The sequence below is a fragment of the Camelus bactrianus genome, chromosome 8, assembly GCF_048773025.1.
Source record: "Camelus bactrianus isolate YW-2024 breed Bactrian camel chromosome 8, ASM4877302v1, whole genome shotgun sequence".
In the NCBI taxonomy this organism is placed as follows: domain Eukaryota; kingdom Metazoa; phylum Chordata; class Mammalia; order Artiodactyla; family Camelidae; genus Camelus; species Camelus bactrianus.
In genome coordinates, this window is record NC_133546.1 from 46,277,193 (window position 1) to 46,291,163 (window position 13,971).

A 13,971-nucleotide genomic window follows, 5' to 3' on the forward strand; every position below is an offset into this window, starting at 1 on the left:
TTCTTATAGAAAAGTAGGTACTAATAATAGCAATAATTTTGTCTCAGTTTAACTATTAACTACCAGTCTAGGTCATTTTTTTTAATCCCAAATCTTATAATTTTGGAACTAAATCTTAAATTTTAGGACTGAAATCCCTGAATCTTAGAACTGGAACAGACTTTCTCCAGTTCCCCTTTCAGTGATGAGAAGACCAAGTGTCTGAGAGTTTCAGGGATTTGCCCATGAACTGTCTGTTACAGGCAGAGAGAACTGTTACCCAGATTCCTGACTGAGCTAATCACTTGATTTTGGTTCTAACCAAATGATTTGGAAACAACTTGATTACTTTTTTTAGCTACTATGAACAGAGTCAAGTCTAGTCATAATATACTTTGTCCTAGCAAAATTCTCTTCTGTAGTGTTTAGAACTAAGGATGAAAATTCGACACGTTTGTGGTAGGCTTATACCAGTCTTGGTAACACTGGTAAATTTGGCTCTCCCCTCCCCCCATTTACTATTCATTAGGTAAATAAACATTTTAAATTATCATTGGTCACTATGAAAGGCTCTGAGTTCCAGCTTTGTTCTTGATAAACTGAATGTTCCAACCAGATATTTAACCTCCCCAGACCTGCTATAATTAGAATCACAAGTAGATAATATAAATGAAAGTTCTTTGTAAGTTGTGGGTACTGTACAAATTATGGTTTTTCACTTTTATTATTACCATTGTTTTTATTGTTTCTGGCCATGTGGTGTTTAAAGATTGCTATTTGTTTAATGAATGCAGTTTTATGATTATGGATGTCTTTATTAAAAGCTCCCAATCATTCATTTTCATCCTTAGGATAATTCAAAACACCTATGACTTCTGCTTGCCTGGTTATTACTTTCTTCTATAAGCCGAACTGCGTGAGAGATTTATCTAGTGCTTAACCTTTTTTGAGTTTTATACTTGTTAATAATTTCATTATGTAATTTTTGTGAAATGTAACAATATACATTTTTACAGTAAACATCTTTTTAAAGTAGAATACATTTGCAGGGCACTAATAAAATATCTTTTTATTCCTTTCTTTTACTCACATTTTTAAAGGATATTTTAAATGTTAGCTCCTCTTTTTTTTTTTTTTAATGTTTTTTTATTAACTTCTCAGTAGTCTTATAAGCCTCTGTGCCCAGTGATTTTCTTTGGGATGTACTGAGGTTTCAATATAAACCATGAATTTACTCTTCTCAGAAGCTGTGTAACTCACTGGTTCATCTTCTACTCTGCCAATTTGTAGTCAGGTACCATGTGTACACTGGGTCATTTTTACATATTCTTTTACTTTTTTTTTTTAACAAAGAGAATAAATTATAAATGTGATTTTTCCTTTGTAGATGCCAAGTTGTTTGGCACCTTTATTTTATTGCATCTTTATGTAATTAATGTACTATCGTTGTTAAACTAGTATTACATTTTTTTTGAGAGAGGAGACTTTTACATTTATTACTTGATCATTTTATATTTGCCTCCTTGTCTAAGGCTGTTGTTCTAGGTCAGATGCTTAAATTTGACCTTTAGGTCAAATCCTTTTGTTACGTTTCCCCTGGACCTTTGTTTAAAAACTTCCTCCACTGATCTCTCTACTTTTACTACCTACTTTTTTCGGATTTTATTAGAGATAATTTGTATCTCTCAAGTTAACCACAGGCAAAAGTTTTGCAGGTTGTTTTACTACTTTATAACACAATATGTCCGTTCTTAATCCTCCAATAACAATTTCCTTACTGCCTTTCTGGATTCCACTAAAAGGTTTCCATTTCTTCAGCCTTTACCTCTAGCCCCAAACATTCAGACTCAAAGCCATTGACACACATTTTAGGCTTTTGTTGCAACAGCACCCACACCTACATATACCAGTTTCTATATCAGGTATCTATTGCTACATAGCAAACTGCCCTAAGATTTAGTTAGTGACTTGAGACGCTGAATGGTTCTGCCTGTGGTCACTCGTATGACTGCATTCAAAAAGCCTTAATGCATAAGCACTTATCAGGCTTTGCTTGTGTCACGTTCACGAATGTCTTTTTGGCCAAAGTAAGTCTCATGGACAAGCCCAGAGTTAGTGTGGAGGGGACTGCACAGGAGCATGGAAACAAAGAGGCATGATTCACATGGGGCCGTTCGTAACAGATTCCAGCAGATTTCCAGCTCTGCTTTACTGTGTGGTTTTGGGCAAGTCATTTAACTGTGCACAACAATATCTTACCTATAAAAAGAAATTAACAATAACTATCATAGGGTGGTTATGAGGTTTAAATTTTTTAGTAATTGTTGATTTTTATGATTATAAAAGTAATTGTCATTGTAGAAAATGTACAAACTACAGAAAAGTATAAAAAAGAAAGCAAACATCTCATGAAACCCCAATCTGATATAGTACTATACTATAAACTCAGGGGCCTTCTCTATCTTAATTACTACTCTAGGTATGTATCTTGATTCTTGTTCTGAAAGGTAAGGTCCTTGAAGGAAGAGACCACATTTTATTCATCTCTGTAAATTCCATAGCTTTGCATTTGGGACTTAAAGAGATAATACATAAAAGTGCTTAGCCTAATGTCTGGCACAGATTGTATTCCCATTTAAATTGGAGTTCTATTAGATACTAGTAAGAATTTTCAGAAATCCTAAAGTTATGGAGAACAAAGTTATCCTGAGAACAAAGTATCTAAATGGATCTGTGGAGGATGGCCCTTCACTGGTCGGCTTCTTTCCGGGGAATCCTGGTGACTGGCTGGTGAAGTAGAGTGTGGGGATTCCTGGCAGCTGGCCGGGGAGACTGTGGGGAATGGTGGAGAGAAGGAAGGCTTCAAGATCTGCTTATAGATCCCAGACTACTCAGTGGAGAGACCTCTGTTAAAACTTCATTCAAACCCCTAATTTATCCCTCTCCCTTCTTTCCCCTCTGGTAACAATAAGATTGTTTTCTATGTCTATGAGTCCCTTTCTGTTTTGTAAATAAGTTCATTTTTTTTTTTTTTTTTAGATTCCACATATAAGTGATATGTTATTTGTCTTTCTTTGACTTCACTTAGTATGTTAATCTCTAGGTCCATCCATGTTGCTGCAAATGGAATTATTTCATTCTTTGTTATGGCTGAGTAGTATTTCATTGTGTATATATATACCACATCTTTATCCAATCATCTGTTGATGGACATTCAATATCTTGTAATAACCTATAATGAAAAAGTATAGGAAAAAGTATATATATGTATAACTGAAACACTGTGCTGTACAGCATAAACTAACACATCATAAATCAACTATGCTTCAATTAAAAACAGAACAAACAAAAACTTCATTCAAGTCTCTTTGCAAGGGTACTTGCACCAAACCAGCAGCTGCAGCTGCCAGACTTCTGTCTTCAGCTTCTTGATGCTTCCCTAAGTTTGAAGCGTTCAGCTAACAGTTGCAAGGGAGAGACATCAGATATGTACACCTGATTTCCATGACAAATATGATCATGACAGTGGAGCCACTTTCTGTGTTGCTATATGGGCATATGCAGCAACACAAATTAGGATACAATGAAACCTGTCCCTTGTTGGCAGAGTTACCCCCCAAAAATGGAGAGATCAGTAATCATCCAGCAGGTACAATACTGAATTGCTTCAGAATCAACTCATAGTTGATGCCAAGTAAAAGCACTGTGTACCCATTAAAATGTGGCATAATTGAAGAAATAAAGTACATTTGAAACCTTCAAAAAAAAAACCCACAGAACTTCAAAATATGAAGTGTAATAAGTCAGAGAAAGACAAATACTGTATGATTTCACTTATATGTGGAATCTAAAAAACAAAAACTGAACTCATAGATACAGAGAACAGATTGGTATTTCCTGGGGTGGAGGGAGGGAGGGAGGTAGACAAAAATGGATTAAAGTGATCAAAAGGTACAAACTTCCAGTTATAGAAAAAAAAAGCCATGAAGATGTAATGTACAGGGGATTTAATGTATAAATGATGACTATGGTTAATAATACTTTATTATATATTTGAAAATTGCTAAGAGAGTATATCTTAAAAGTTCTCATCACAAGAAAAACAACGTTGTAACTCTGTGTGGTGACAGATGTTCACTAGGCTTACTGTGGTGATCATTTCACAATACAGTCCTCCCTTGGTATCTGTAGGGGACTGGTTCCAGGACCCACCTCAGCTACCAAAATCTGTGGATATTTGAGGCATGTAGACAATCCTCCATATCCATGGTTCCACATCTGCAGGTTCAAGCAGCCTTGGACTGTGTAGTACTTTAGTATTTACTGGAAAAATGTTCATGTAAGTGGACTCACACAGTTCAAACTGGTGTTGTTCAAGGGTCAAATTTATGTACGAATACCGAATCATTATATTGTACACCTGAAAGCTGATTACTGTTATATATCAATTATATCCCAGGAGAAAAAACTTCATTAAAAACAATAATTTAAAAAAGAGGGACTAATATATGAAATATTTTATTGTTGAAAACTGAAGTCTGACATTAGTGAGAAGGTATTCTTTACACTCAGACAAGTCTTACCTTTATGTTTTAGTCAAAGAAGTTTGGCAGAGATCACAGAACTTATCCATACTGCTCTCCTTGTACATCGTGGGATAGTAAATTTAAATGAATTACAGTCTTCTGATGGGCCACTGAAAGACATGCAATTTGGAAATAAAATAGCTATCCTGAGTGGAGACTTTCTTCTAGCAAATGCCTGCAATGGACTAGCTCTGCTACAGAACACCAAGGTAAAACTGGGCAGGGTCTGCTTGTGTCTGGATAGCCTGTAGGTGGCTCCTGGTTGACTATAGGAGCCCCAGGGATCTGGACACCCTGATGCCCCAGCTCCTCACACATAGATGCCCGGTAAAATTGTGATGATGATAATGATGATAACGGCAGTGTCAACACCAGATAAAGCTGGTAAATGCTAGGAAAGAGTTTTGAAATTAATTTCTATTTTTTGCTGATCATACGTGGAATTCTTTGTTAATTATGGGAAGTATTAAATATTCAATACAACGAAGATATAAATAAATATTACCTATAATCTCACTATCTAGAGAGAATCACTGTTGGTTAATATTTTCATGTATTTCCTTTCAGTATTTTTTGTTTGTTTATGCATACCTTTATATATGTGGGTTTTGGGGTAATGTAAGTGGGAACTTACATGTACAAGGTTTTTTAAAAAAAATCCTGCCTATTTTCTCCCATTGCATATATGATGTGGGCATTTTCTCATGTATTAACATTTTTCATAAACTTTTTAATGTTTGCACAATACTCAGTTATTTAGATGTAATATTGTATAACAAGTTCCTTATTTTTGTACATTTAGGTTGTTTCTAATTTTTTAGTATCATAAATAGGTCTGTAGTAAACATCTTTATACATCAGTTTTTCCTCATTTCAGATGATTTCTTTAAGATAAATATCTAGAAGTGGTTCAAAGAGTTTAAACAGTTTTAGAATTCTTGCTACATACTGCCAAGCTGCTTTCCGGAAAGATTATAGAAGTAGTCCTTATATATCAGTTAGGATTAAGTTTGACTATAAAATAACAGTGGCCAAAACAAGATATGAGTTTATTTTTTCTCACTTTTCACATACTTTTACTATTCAGGAGTAGGCAGTCCAAGGTTGATATGGTGATTCTAAAGTCAGGAACCCAGGCTGCTTCTGTCTTACTGCCCTGCCATTCCTCTCTTACCACTTTATGGCCCAAGGTAGTTGTCATCATGTCTTCACTCCAGTCAGTGGGAAGGAGGGAAGAGGAAGGGCAAAGAAGGGCAGATCACCTCCCTTGAATGTCAAGTAAGTGTACATTCTGGACACCAAGGACAGTCTCAGTGTAAGTCTGCTGTCCCAGAATCCCATCTGACTTAGCATCTGTCCTGGATTTTTCGTTTTTAACAGAGAATGATTACTAGTAATTACATTAGAATAAGCCAGCATGGATTTGATAGACCTCTGCTTTCTATTTCCAGCCTCTGCCTCAGTTTTTGTCTAGCATAGGCTGGTAATCTATGAGGCCCATGTACAATAGGGAGAGTTCTCATATTAAGGTGTTATTATATCTGAAAGACAACCAGCAAAAACTCATCTCTTCTCTCAGCTGTCTCATACACCTCCCAATCAAGGACAGCATGCAGGGCAGTTGTTGATATGACAAAGTGTACTGCTTGTCTAGGGACAGTTAACTCCTTCCTGTTTCAGGTGTTAGAAGTATTTGACGCTGCTGCCCCAGCTGGCCACTTGGTGTATCCCCCAACTGTATGGCCCGTGTCTTGCCTTCAAGAGTCACAAAACTACCAGATACCAGTCCAAAAGCTCAGTGGGAAATATAGTAAGTTAGAGGTCCAGTGTCTTTGAAATAGACATGTGGGAATTCAAGGCTGATCAGTTGCGTATAAACTGAGTAAAACGTAGACTGAATACACTTGCTTGTATGATGTAAACTGGTAACTATTTTATTGTTTCGCAGTACTTTGTTTTTGCAGTAAACCTTTTGGCAGCAGTAAGCTTAAAAAAAAAAGTACACATTTTATGTTTAAAAAGTACTGGATTTTTATTTCTCAGGCAAGTTGATAAGGCATGTGTAACTTGCATAAAATGTTTGTTGACGTTTACTATCCACTATGGAGGCCATAGTGGTATCACTGACCACATGAAAACAAGAAGAGTCAAATCTGCTGAAAAAATGTCAGGATCTAGTTACAAAGTTAGTAGTTACTTTAAGGAGACTTCCTGAAGATGATGATTTAACACATGCAGCTGAAGAAAGTATATATACATGCAACTCTGTGAAGCCTAAATTTTATTTAGGTAAATAACTATTCTTCTAAATTAATTTCACTAATGTTCAACTATAAGCAATAGCTTTATGTTTGTTGGCTCCAGTGACAGAAGAACTTCGTAAACAGTTAAATAATTCCAATTTCAGTTGATTGCCATCAGATATTTCATGTAATTAAATCATTTTAGTCAATTCTAAAAATGCTTTATTTTTCCATCCATTCATGGAATTAAGGTAAAGCTTTTGGAAGTACATTCTATCAAAGGTAAAGTCATGAGTGAGACTGGAAAATCAGTTTAAAAGTTCAACATGGAAGATAAAATTATTAGTTTATAATAATAATACAAGTACAAATTTAGGTAAAGCATACATGGTGTTGGGATAAAAATGATCATCTTATTACATTGAGAAACCTATGGTGTAGTTGGAATTGGTTGAGGCATACCCATAATTCATAATTGCATCAAAACAGATATCAGCATTCTACTAATTGAAATAAAAACTATTGTTATAAAAATTTACAGAATAATCTTTATAGTCAGAGGCTGTGGACTACAAGATTGGGGGATACAGCTGTGTTGAATACAAAGCTATACTTCAGCACCACACTATGTGGGTTCTTTCTTTGGTGCCTCTCATTAGTCAGATTTTAGAAGTCTTTATGCCCAACAGTGGTATTGAACTTTGTTACAAACAGGTCGTCAAAATTTTGGTGACATTTTGTTCAAAATCAGTTGGAAATATTAAATCAAGTATTTAACAAATGAAACACCAAATGAAGCTTTTAGAGAATTGCAGTTAATGAAAATAAAGCTTCCCCTGGAATTTTTCTCTACAGAACCAAAGATTAGGAATTGAACAAAATAAACAGTAAGAACTGAAATGCTCTACAAGATTAAAATTTGCAGTTCTGTAATTGTGATTTGGAATATCTCACCTTGCAGGAAGAATATTTTGGTGATGCTCCTATTTTGAATACATTATACACATACACAAATGAAATAAAATTGAAAAGGCCCAGATATTGCAGTATTTAATTTTGGTAAAACATTCAAAAGAATCATAAAATCAATTTATTTGACAAATTTTGTCTTATAAAAATATTTGTCAAAGAAAGGCACTCTGAAGGGAGCAAAAAGACAGTACCTTGAAAATATTTGGACTAGGATAGTTATGTTTTTCAATATGAAAATAATTAGAATTGAGTATTTCTTCCATTTAGCAAATTTACTCTGAGCTTACCAAGCAACTCAGAATCTGTAGAAAGAGCATTTTTCTCGATTAAGAATATTATGGTCTACCAATAAAAATCAATTGAAAATATCAATAATTTCAAATTAATTAATCATGCAAATGTGAAGAATATTGCTGGTAGTTTTATTTTTAAATGCCATATTTTAAAAAACACATTCTTCAGAAAAATGCCAGTGACACAATATTAGAGACAGATATGGCTAAGAAACAAATTAAATTATGTGAATATGTTCCAAGAATATTTATTTTATTGGCTATTTTTTACTATTCAGATAATCAACATAAAGAAGTTCTTTTGAATTTTAATATACATGGATATGTGTTATTTTTATTTCTTTTGAAATTTTACTTTTGAAAATAATCTTTGAATAAAAGTAGTTTAAAAGTCCCCCAATGTAATAAATCAATTGTTAGTTAAAATGTAAGTTTCAGAAAGTACAAAATCTTAATTACCCCTTTTACTCTCAAGTGCCCCAATTTAGATGATAAATTATATAGTGTCACCACTTTAAAGACATTTCTCAGAAGTTATTTGAAATCCTTCTGCTTACATTCTATTGACCAGAACTTAATGATATGGTCACCCCTGTGAGAGAGACTAGGAAATATAAACTTTATTGTGGGTCGCCATGTGCCCAGGAAAAATGTGGAAGATGCAGAGAACAGATACTGGGAGACAAGTAGCATTCTGCCCTACCTTCCCATCACATTTTTGTCTAGCACATATTTTCATTAGACAGAACTGCTGATTTTTAGGGAGAAAATAGTATGATACTTTAATATATAGCTTATATTCACCTGAAAAAGAAGCTAAAGTAAGAAATGAATTGCTGTATAAAATGGAATAATAAATAACCTCAGTTTATTTGGGAGCCACTCTGACTCATTGTCCATCCTCCCTCTTCACCCCTGCTGTGATCTGTGATGAACTTTGGGTCTTGGAGAAGGAGGAAGCATCAGAGAGTACAGTCTGGCATAATTTCTGGGTGCCTTGAGCTGCACATAGACTAGCTCTAGCCACACACACTGACCCCTCATGGCTTAGACCCACATATCTGAGAAGAAGAGATGTTATGGACATGCTAACTAGGTCCACATTTCAGTAATTAGCCCTCAGCCTGGCCCCTGCCATTTCTAAAAAAAAAAAAAACGAAACTAAAGCTTATTGCCTTTAGACAAATTTATATCTGTTTTCTCTAATCATCAATTTTAACTTACTTTAAGCTATTCTGATGAAATCTTATATAAGATTTCAAGATGGTGGTTATTAAGTACAAGTATTATTAATATGCTATAATGACACAAACAAGTACTCACTTTAACTACTTCACTTTTTGGGAATAATATTTAATATGTTCCTTTTTCTTAGCTGGTTTGTATCATTCACACATTCTTTCAGTGTGGTTCAAGTTCAGAGAAAATGGAGTTTTTATTCCCATCAAAATCAAGTCAGATTCACAGCCTGTGAAATCCACTGTTGGTGTTTTGCATTCAGAAGCATCACTATAAATGTTCCAGAGTCTAAGACCTCCACCATCTGCTCCATTAGGCACTGGATTTCAGTAGCACTACTTGATTTACAAAAAAAAAAAAAAAAAAAAAAAATAGCCTTAGCATATCCAAGCAACAGTTCAGCCTGGAGCTTCTCCTTGAAATAAGAATGAATGATCAGGCATTTCCTTCCCCTCCAGTGAGCCCTGTACTTTCATGGTCTCTGCACAGGTTTGCTCCTTTGGATTTGCATTTTATCAACCTTTGTCTGGTGAGGATTTTTTTTCTCTTCCTTTTTAAGCCATGGTATGTTTTTTTTTTCTGAATTTGATAGTTATGTGTTGAATTGAAGCCTTTATTCTATGCAACCCTCCTGTTCATCCAAAACATGGATCTTTTGTACATTGTTCTTCAAAGGTCAATTTCAAAAGATGCTTCACTGGCTCACTCTTCGTGAAAGACCTTGAGTACCATGTCCAGGGGTCCATAATTGATCTTCTACAAATCTAGGCTTTTTGTAGCTCTCTTTTAATCATAATAGATGATTTCCAAATCATGTGAGCAGTGTTTTAAACTGAGTAGATTGTAAGGGGTAACTAAAGTGCTTTATCAAAGAATTTTCTTTGATAGAGCAAATCTCCCATATTCAGAACCAGCTCCTTTCATTTAAATATTCAGCAGTATTCCCCTCAGAATATTTTTTTAAGAAAGGTAAAGTTTTATCTCAGAAGAGGACTAATTTTATTAAATGAGTTCCCAGAAGTTTAAGTGTAATACTAACCATTAATAGGGGGGTTTTGGTGAGGGAAGAAGAGGTGGTGATAAATACTTTTGGGGGGCAGTATTAAGTTTTCTTAAGCTCTCTCCATGTGGTTAATGTCTTGGTAAAGTTAGATTTCTATTTAATGATGTTTTAATTTTCCTTTATAAGCAAGAAAAATTGTCAGCAGTAGCAGTGTAAATAGAGACCACAGCAATAGGGATCAGGCAGAACTTAACACAGAATTTCTGTATATAGTATTAGGTTTTTTCACAATGACAGCATGCATTTTCTTTGAGGGTATATATTTAGCTTGGTAATTAAACTTAGCATATTTGTAACAACTTTAGTATTTTATGACTTACTCATTGTACCAATTTCCCATTTTCTTGTGCTACTGGATTCTTGTCTGAATTTCTATATTACATGTTTATCACTGTACTTCTCCTGGGGCAGATGATTAGATGAAGTATTCTGCAGTCATATGAAATTCAGAGCTGTCATAATTGCCCAGGGTAAAATTAACAAAGTCAATTATTCTCCCTTTGGCTTTTCCCTGAAGATATTAGGGGGTCTTCAAGGTAACTGCCTTAGGTAACATTTAGATTTTTAAATATCTCGAAGTATAGAAATTGGTATATTAATACTCTGGTAATTGTCTTTACTATTATAGCTATAGACACATAAGTGTGAATTAACAAGATTTTGAATTCAAGAGTGAGTTTAAAAATTAATGTTTAAAAGAGATGGGTTAGCTCAGTGGTAGAGCCATATACAAGGTCCTAAGTTCAAACCCCAGTACCTACATTAAAAAAAATTAATTGAGTTTTTTTATTCATTTTCAATTATGGAACTAAGGGCAACTTTTTATTTTAGTAATTCACTGTATGAAGACCCTGGACTAAGTGACCTCAGAATGCCCCTTTTTAAGCTATAAATTCCCTGACTCCATTGAAATAAATTGTGTTCATGTAGAACATCATTGAATGCAGAAACAACGGGATCATGCCAGAATCTAAAGTTTTAGTGTTTGAGCATCAAGTGATCAATGAAACATGCTGAATAATTGGTGGAGGGGGAGGAGGTAGAGGATCATGACATGGAAAAGCACTATAATTTAGAAATCTGGCTGACCATTACAGGTTTTCCCTGGTCCCTGTGTTTATTTGTAGACTGGATTTATTTATATCTTAGGATTAAGCCACAGTGCAAATAAGACTAACCCTATTACTACTTATCATCTTTTTATTTAAGTGTTTTATTTTACATGTACAGTGATAACCCTGGGATGTAAAGAATTTAATTCACTGTGTTTGTTTTTTTTTAATCTTTGTGGTAATTTTCATTTCATGGACCTGTCACTATACATCAGATAAAAGACTGTGAGTTAGCCCCAGTCTTCTCTAAATGCCCCCTTTCCCGTAGAACATAGTCATGATATCACTCCTGGGGGCCATTCTATTAAGCATTAGTGATTTATATTTCTAAATAACCAGTAGTGGGCAGATGTTCTCCTTACAGAGCTGATGTATTTCCTTATGTTAACTTTGTTTTCCTAAAGGCATAAATATGTTGTTTACTAGGAAGAATTCTGTTTGTATAAATATGCTCAATTTATGCATATAAATCTTCTTTTATATCATCTATATATTTTAATAAAGAGGCTTCTATTGGTTATTTGATGTTTTCCTTATCTGTTATATTACTTTTAGTTTCAAATTCATGTTGAAAAGTGAAACCTAAAATATGCTATATCATATGAAATTTAAGTTTTTCTCTATGATATCCATTTAAAATAGGCCTTATTGTGACCTTATGTGTTTATAGTCTTGTCATCACTATTTTACTTGTGGAAATTATTGAATTAATGTCTTTTACCCTCTGTAGTTTGACAGTCAGGATTAATGTTCTTTTCTTTATATAACCTACTCAAATGTAGATTTTCATGACTAGAGTAAATGTGTGCAGAAGGAAAGTAGGGTGTCATATATTGTAACAATAAAGGAAGCTATCTCCATATCAATTAGAGAAGTCAAAATGCTATTGTAAATTTTTAATTTCAAAATCCCTAATTTTTCCAGTTTTTTCTTATCATTTGCTCACATAGCCACATATTAAACAGACACTATTTTCTGAGTCAGCTTCCTCGATCTTTAAAGTAAAAGTGATACATGTTTGAGATATGTACTAGAGATAAGACAAAATATTATGTTCTTTTAAAATTTATTATCTCATTAAAACCATGAACTTTACCCTTTCCATGCAATAAAACAATAAAGTATCTTTTGGGCATAGGAAAGTCATATGCCATCATGCAAAATGGGTACTCCTCTGAGTGTCTATGTCAAACCAGAAACTTGGTGACAAGAAAAAAGAGAAACATTTCTTCTATATGCCTGGCATTCAAAGAAACCCATTTTAAAAAAAAAAGTCTGTGTTATACAAAAATACACCATCTCAAATGGGTAGCATTGAACCTCACGCCATGGGTGGCCTTGCAATACACTGGTTATGACAATCTTATTGTACACTTTGGCAACCTAAATTTTTATAAATCCGTTTTTCCACTTTCTAGCAGTAAAATTAATCAAACCAGCCTCTTCTCCTCCAATTTCACTGACATAAATGGCTATTTCTCCAAAGCCAGAGGAGGAAAAAAAAAATCTATTTTCAAGCTTGACTTATTCAGTGTTATTCCTTTGCTTTTTTAGTGATTTTACTCAAGGAATTTCCCTAAGTTCGGAGTTTACGAAAGTACTAGGCTAATGAAGCTGAAGATGAAGCTGATTCCTTCTTCTTTGTCCTCAGCCACCTAACCCCACGTCTTCATCCATCCTTTCTCCACCCACTAGACTTGAACACAGTGCCCTTTCCTTTGTCTCTTACTGTTCACAATTCAGTGCGTTTCACCTCGGGCTATCTCCAAAATGTATACACATCCTCTTCAACCCTTTTCCTCCTCTTACTTGTTATTCCAGAAAAATTGCCATCCACCTTTTTGCCTTCTTGCTTTTTTCAAGAGGAAAAATAAACCAGGAAACTTTACTTGGGGTTGAAGAACACAAAGTAAAGCTTGGTATACTCGTGTGTTAAGAAAAGGAAAATTATATTGTAATTAGAAGTGAAATAGGCATAAGAAAGAACCAGTGTCTCTATACTCATTCTCTTGTTAAACCAAATATCTCTGCAACCATCAACATTTAAAGATCATTTAAAAAGTATTTCCTGTTTAGTTTTGTTTTCCTATTTTGTTTAATTGCAAATTTGGAGGATTATGGTTTTCTATCCTATTTTTGATTACAGGTATATGGTATTTCTAATGTTACAGGCTAGCCAAGCTTTTGTGGGCTGCCCTGGGAACCTTGCCACCATTCATAATCTTGTATGTTGGAAAAATGTAGTTTGAGCTCCAAAAAACTTACTTGTAGATGAAATTCCAAAATGCAGTGCATTTGTATTCTGTGCCTGCTATATTAGATTAATACTGAATTTGAACACCCTAAGCAAAAGAAAATTTAAGAGTGTCCAAAAGGATCCATGTAACTAATTTTCATTAGTTATATTGATATAACTTTAGTTTTAGCATTTCCATTATTTTCTTGAATCCTCTGAGTTGTAAATACTCAACAAAAAAATTCACT

The 13,971-nt window shown here is 34.2% G+C and overlaps 1 protein-coding gene across 5 annotated transcripts in view; it reads left to right on the forward strand.

The window, feature by feature from the left end:
• The window catches only part of PDSS2 (decaprenyl diphosphate synthase subunit 2), a 186,159-nt gene that overhangs the window by 99,964 nt on the left and 72,224 nt on the right, over positions 1-13,971 (forward strand). For all 5 annotated transcript variants that reach the window (XR_012508681.1, XM_074368554.1, XM_074368556.1 and 2 more), the window contains one exon: positions 4,576-4,774. Coding sequence is in view for 4 of the 5 variants with exons in the window: in XM_074368554.1 (XP_074224655.1) it covers positions 4,576-4,774 (199 nt within the window). In the remaining variant the exon portion in view is untranslated. The remainder of the gene's footprint in view (positions 1-4,575; positions 4,775-13,971) is intronic.